Source organism: Penicillium arizonense (genome assembly GCF_001773325.1).
Source record: "Penicillium arizonense strain CBS 141311 chromosome Unknown PENARI_contig078, whole genome shotgun sequence".
Lineage (NCBI taxonomy): Eukaryota > Fungi > Ascomycota > Eurotiomycetes > Eurotiales > Aspergillaceae > Penicillium > Penicillium arizonense.
The window spans coordinates 1-5,953 of record NW_019173355.1 but is presented as its reverse complement, the minus strand read 5'-3'; the positions used below and the strand labels follow the sequence as shown (position 1 = coordinate 5,953).

The following is a 5,953-nucleotide window of genomic DNA, read 5'->3' as shown; positions in this document are numbered from 1 at the left end:
GGGGGGGACTGTTGGTTTTCCACAGGTCAATAGCCGAACTCTCGCTTGGTTGCGATATCGGACAAAATAAAAAGTCTACTCTGGAGCTTTCTGCCAGTTTCAACCGCTTATGAATGCTCACTAACCCAATCCCTGATTCCCCATTTGCCATCTCAATCCAGATTTCTGATGTTGTTGAAATGTTGTGAAAATGTCTCTTCTTCATTTGCCAACGGAAATACTGCTGTCAATAGCAACATTCCTGGAGACAGAAAGAGATATTAACTGTTTGGCTCGAACAAACAGTCAGCTCTTTTCTCTCCTCAACTCATATCTCTATCGGTACAATTCGAATAATTTTGGAAGTTCCGCTCTGCTTTGGGCCGCAGAACATGGAAAATTGGCTACAGCTCAAAGAAGCATTCATGGCGGGGCTGACACTAGGGCGATAAGCAGCAACCGTTTCACACCTTTGACTCTGGCTGCAGTGAACGGGCATGAGACAGTGGCAAAGCTGTTACTTGAAATTGGGAATGCAGATATTGGATTGAAGGACTCCTGGGGCCGTACCCCGTTATTCACTGCTGCAGAGAAAGGGCATAGTGCAGTAGTGAAGATGTTGCTTGAGTCTGGGCAGGTTGATGTGGACTCAAAATACAAAAGTTGGACACCGTTATCAAGGGCTGCACTAAGAGGACACGAGGAAGTAGTTAAGCTATTACTTGACACTAGGCGAGTGGACACGGACTCAAGGGACTCTGAGGGTCGAACACCGTTATCCAGTGCGGCGCTGTATGGATGTGAGGCAGTCGTGAAGGCGTTGATTGAGGATGGCAGAGTGAATGTGGACACAAAGGACAATCAGGGCCGGACACCATTGTTCTTGGCTGCAGGTGGATACTCTTGGATTGAAAGTGAGGGACGTGAGGCGGTGGTGAAGTTGTTGCTTGAGACTGGGAAAGTGGATGTGGACGCGAAGGACTCCGATGGTTCCACCCCATTGTCTAACGCGGCGTGGAATGGCCATGAGGCGGTGGTGAAGCTGTTAATTGCGACCGGGTTGGCCGATGTGGACTCAAAGGACTCTCACGGCCGGACACCATTGTCCTTCGCTGCACAGAATGGACACGAAGCGGTGGTGAAGTTGCTACTGGAGACTGGGGAGGTGGATGTGGACACAAAGGACTCTCTTGGTCGAACAGCATTGTCCTGGGCCGCGTTGAATGGCAATGAGGCGGTAGTGAGGCTGCTTGAATGGCGGCGGAACCCCATCGCCTGAAAATCATACGCACACCCCTTTACCAGGAGGAGCGGAGAGGACAACTACCTGTTGTCTCGAAAAATTTATGAGACGACTACCACTGTGATTGCAGCGCGCAAGAGACAGTAACACGTCCAGGTGGTCTCTCCAAATTTGAGAGATCTTCGTCAGGAGCTGCAGAGGAAGGCTGGCGACGTGTTTAGCAGTGTAACGCGTCTACTGGGAGGGTCTGATGCTGGAAAGAAAGGTAATGCGCGCTTCGCTGGCTAAGACAATGGAAGCTGTGTGAGACTTCGCAGAGCCGTCACAACAGTTTCAAAGTCGCGCGTCACAAGGGCAGCCGAACAGCAGGGACTGCACGACAGGTTTTGACAAGGCTCTAAGCATTTGAGGACGAGATGAGTGACTGACTTTGTATCATATACACGGATAAAGTGTAGCTTTGAGGGGTTTGGTCTCGGTGCTGTATGGATGGTTCGAGCAATTTTTCGGGACAGGTTTTGCAGAAGGATGGCGATGATCTGGAGGGCATGCTTTCGAAGAAGTGTGAAGCAGTTTCGTGTAATGTACGGTACCACACATAATCCCATGTTCTGGACGTTTTTGAGATCTATGGTTAGAAAAGGATTAATTACAACTTTGGCCAATTACGGATTAGTGTAGTTTCAGTACGGGCTGGGGAACAATGTGTGCGTGTCCAAAAGGGAATCTGTTTTCTACCCTCACGGTAAACCAACGGTAAATGAACTTAGACAGCCAGGAAATCGACAGTAGAAGCTGAGAACGGAGAGACGGGCGCGATTGACGGTTGACAGTCGACGATATAAAACTGTTGGTGTGTGTGCCGAGCGGACGGTGGACGGATGGCGGACCCACATACGGGGCATCCCGAGCACCTTCCTTCCTGGAGCACGCGCCGGAAAACCCTGTGTTAAGATGAGGGATAGGATCTGGAGGGAACAGCTTAAGCCAGCGATTGAGTGATATTAAAGATATCTTATAAGAAGATAACCCCTGAGTGGAAATGCGCTGTACAAACTTCCCGAAGGTCCGCATTACCGTATAAGGCTAGTGCGTCTCAGGGAGGATGGCATAGTAGCCATCAAGGCCTCAGCGGCATTGAAGACTGCTGAAAACTCAACACACCCCCTCATCTGCAAGATGGCGCTGGGGATATGCAAGATAGCAGGTAAAGAACTACCAAAACAATATGCAATCAAACAGGTGCTGTTTCAAGGCCCGATGCCTTGGTCGAGCGGTCTCGGCGCTGTTGTAGCTGCCAGAGCCTCCACCATAGGCGTTGAATCCTTCTGGTAGGGTGAATGAGGCTATTCATAGCCTATAGAACCATAGCCGATCGATGAATTCGACATGTTTGCTCTTCGTTAAGGCCTTGGGAAGGCCGTCTGCCACTAACGTGTTGTCGGGTGTATGTTGGAGAGAGAGCTTCCCTTCTTGGATTTGTTCGCGTATCCAATGCCAGTGTACTTCAATATGGCGTGATTTTGTATGCGCCTTGCGGTTCTCTGTCATGGCGATAGCTGTAGGCTGTTCGTGTAGAGGACTACCGGTTCTTTATCCTTCTGGATGCCTAGATCTCAACGGAGACGTTGTAACCAGATAGCCTCGCTTCCTGCTTCCGAATATGCAAGGTATCCAGCTTCAGTAGCTGATACTTGAATGCAATGGAGCGTTGACCAATGGAAGGTGGACAATATAACTAATAGCCGCAACCTTGTGCAAAATAACTTAACTTACTCGGTCGGCTGAAGCCGCACGGTCAGATATAACTTTTACAAGATGCCCTGGCGATGACTACAAATAGCTTCTACGCTAGGCCGCAATAGCTACGTGCTCAGTCTCGATGGGGACTAGTGGCTGACATTTAAGGTCCGAACATTTCACACACGAGTAGGTTCGAAGAAACAGACAGCGAGAGTTCGACTGAAGTTACAGTATACTACTGTACTGTACATACTGTGTGGACCGTCCATAGCTCTCCGAGTGGAACATAACTCTCAACTGCGGGTCGCTCCGATCGCTAAAGACCCCACTGGGAACGACCAATTAGAGCGAAAGAACTACGCGTGATTCCGACCGAGGCTACACTGCAAGCTGACGCGGAGGCAACACGGAATGTGTCCCTAACCGCGGGAGTATGAGGCGAAGAGAAAGCCCAGCCTGCATGAATTATTATACCAAGATAATACGAGTATGCGATCCACTGGACCCTGTCTTTGAGCCGCATTTCAAATGTTCTCTAGATCTGCCATTCACTGAAAACCATCTGTGGCTGGTAGGTAACACACGAACATCACTAACAGCGGGTGACCTGCACCACATTATAATCCTTACCTCGTCGTAGCTCAGTGGTTGAGTTGTGTCTTGAACCTGCACGGATTGGTTGTGAGAGTCTGGGCCACGCTGGCCTCGGTCCTCTTGTAATTGTTATATGGCGTTGCGATTATGAAACGATGTGAACAGTCCATTGGGGTAAGCGCTTCTCGTGTTGACTTTGCTAATCTGGATGTTATATATGTCGAACCAGTTTCTAGAAAATCCTATAAAAGGTAACAGGGGTTGAGGGAAACATAGGTTCACAGCACGAAAGAGAGTAGGCCAAGAGGAAAGAGACAATATTCAACTGTATTAAAGCCTATACCATTGCTTCTCGTACTTGGTGGCAGAAAGTCGAAGAACAGTGGAAACCCGGTGCCATGATACATCTCGTGCGCCAGAATCAGCCTTGGCCAGCATAGTCAAGTGGCCACCCTTCAGGCATTAGCTACCCATATAACTCAGGGTTATAGTCGGTGCCTGTCTTGTCCAGGGTAGCGACATATCGATTACGGCCCCCGCGTTTGCTGTGCGTTTTATAGTGGGCATTGAGGTTGTCGCGCCGCGAGAAACTGCGTTGGCAACCAGGGATCCAGCAGACATGAGATCTCCCCCCTAAATGGTTTGCCAGGTGAAATGACTCTTGCATCCCGAAACCCCACAATTGAACTGCCACCGTGGGGTGCTGGGCTGTAAACCTGCGAGCCCAAAATCAGAGGGATCCTGGGTGTCGTGGATGGAAATGGGAGATTGTCGGGAGACCTGGCAGGCCTCTGCAGCTTGTGTATCCTGGCCAAGGTGTTGCCCTCCGAGCCGTTCTAGCCAGGGACCATTGGTGTTCTGTGGGTTTGGGAAGGGGCAAGTTCCGAAGAAATTAGGCGCAAGGCCAAAGTGGCTAGGAGAAGACTCTAATAGGGGCATTTTCAATGGCTCCGAGCCAGCTAGGTATCTAAACCAACAGGTCACAAACCGCCATCCACAATGGCTGGAACTTGGATCAATTGCGCAACTCATGTGTCGACAAAGGTGACCATCGTCTCCGCTTTGGCTGATGTGCAATGAGTGTGTCGAGCCCTAAGAAATAAATTCAAACTTTTCATGCCGGTGGAACTCCGTGCACACCCGAATTCAAGTGCCAGATTGTTATAACTTCATAACGGCCGCAAACGAAGAGTGGTGGGACAGGATGAATGAATGCCTTCCTACACCGCGGACGCCTCGCAATTGCATACTGACCGAGCGCGTGCTTCCTTTTCCAAGGGATACGATGCGCCTACTTATACACAGCCATTGCCTCCAGGGAATACTGCCGGATTCGGTTTTGCTGGATGTCAAGGATAAGGAGTGTTTCATCAGACCATACCTCGGTTGCTGCCAGCCACACAAGACCCGCTTGGAGCCCGAGCAACACATTTACTCGCAAATGGATATACCTCTGCATGTGAATCAAATGTAAAAGCTCGGTGTCTCTGATGCACATATGAAACAATACGCGCGCACAATGGCCGAGGCTCTTGCAACCATGCATTGGATTGGCGGGATTGACGGAAACGGGGTTGAATATATCCTCGCGCCACCGTGGGGTGAGACAATCAAGGCTGACACTATTTTAAATTCACTTGGTGACCATTGCATGTGGGTGCTTGACTTTGACCTTTGTAGAGAGATGTCCATGGATGAGGCAGGGGTCCAACAAGCAGTCAGAGCCTTTCAGCAAAGCGAGCCATTCTATCCACGGCCGGCAACAAATAATTCACTCTGGTTAGAGTTCCGACAACAATATTTACGAACCGGCGAAGAACGTCTCGAATGGGTGCCGTTGAATGAGTCAAAGCGTAATCAACGGAAGGCTTTATCACGTTTATTCATAGATCTAGTTGAAAAAGAGCTGGAAGATTGATCATGTCAATGCTTCAAACAATCAGAGAATCTCCAAGAAGCCTGGCGCAATCGAAATTCACTTCTTGTCTACTTATGCAGGACAAGTCGATTGTCGCATGACTTGGCCGTGTGTAGCGAGTACCAGAGGATGATTGACCACGCAATTTATTGCCAGAGAAATGGCAGCGTCTGATCTAATTTCATGTGTTTAACTAATTTAAATTCGAGCGTCTCAGATCCGATTATTCGCAAAAAAAAAAAAAATATATATATATAGAAAAAAAACCATCATACAAGCACAGGAACAATCATCTGGGCGAGTCATAGTAACAGGGGCATGTCATCAGAGAGGATGTCTATGTATACTGTATGACACGATGATAGGTGTGCAGCGCATGCGCCATTTACGGTGGCGGTCAAAGCTAGCGTTTGATCGGCAAGCGGTGGCTGGCTGGATGCAGCCGAGCCTGTAGATTGTCTGCTTGTAGGCATTGA

The 5,953-nt window shown here is 49.2% G+C and overlaps 1 protein-coding gene across 1 annotated transcript in view; it reads left to right on the top strand.

Moving 5' to 3' along the window:
• The window catches only part of PENARI_c078G11278 (uncharacterized protein), a gene marked incomplete at both ends in the record, with an annotated part of 1,317 nt that extends 59 nt beyond the window's left edge, over positions 1 to 1,258 (top strand). Inside the window, one exon of the mRNA XM_022637681.1 lies at positions 424 to 1,258. Within this exon, the coding sequence (XP_022482466.1) occupies positions 424 to 1,258 (835 nt within the window). The remainder of the gene's footprint in view (positions 1 to 423) is intronic.
• Between the last annotated feature and the right edge of the window lie 4,695 nt (positions 1,259 to 5,953).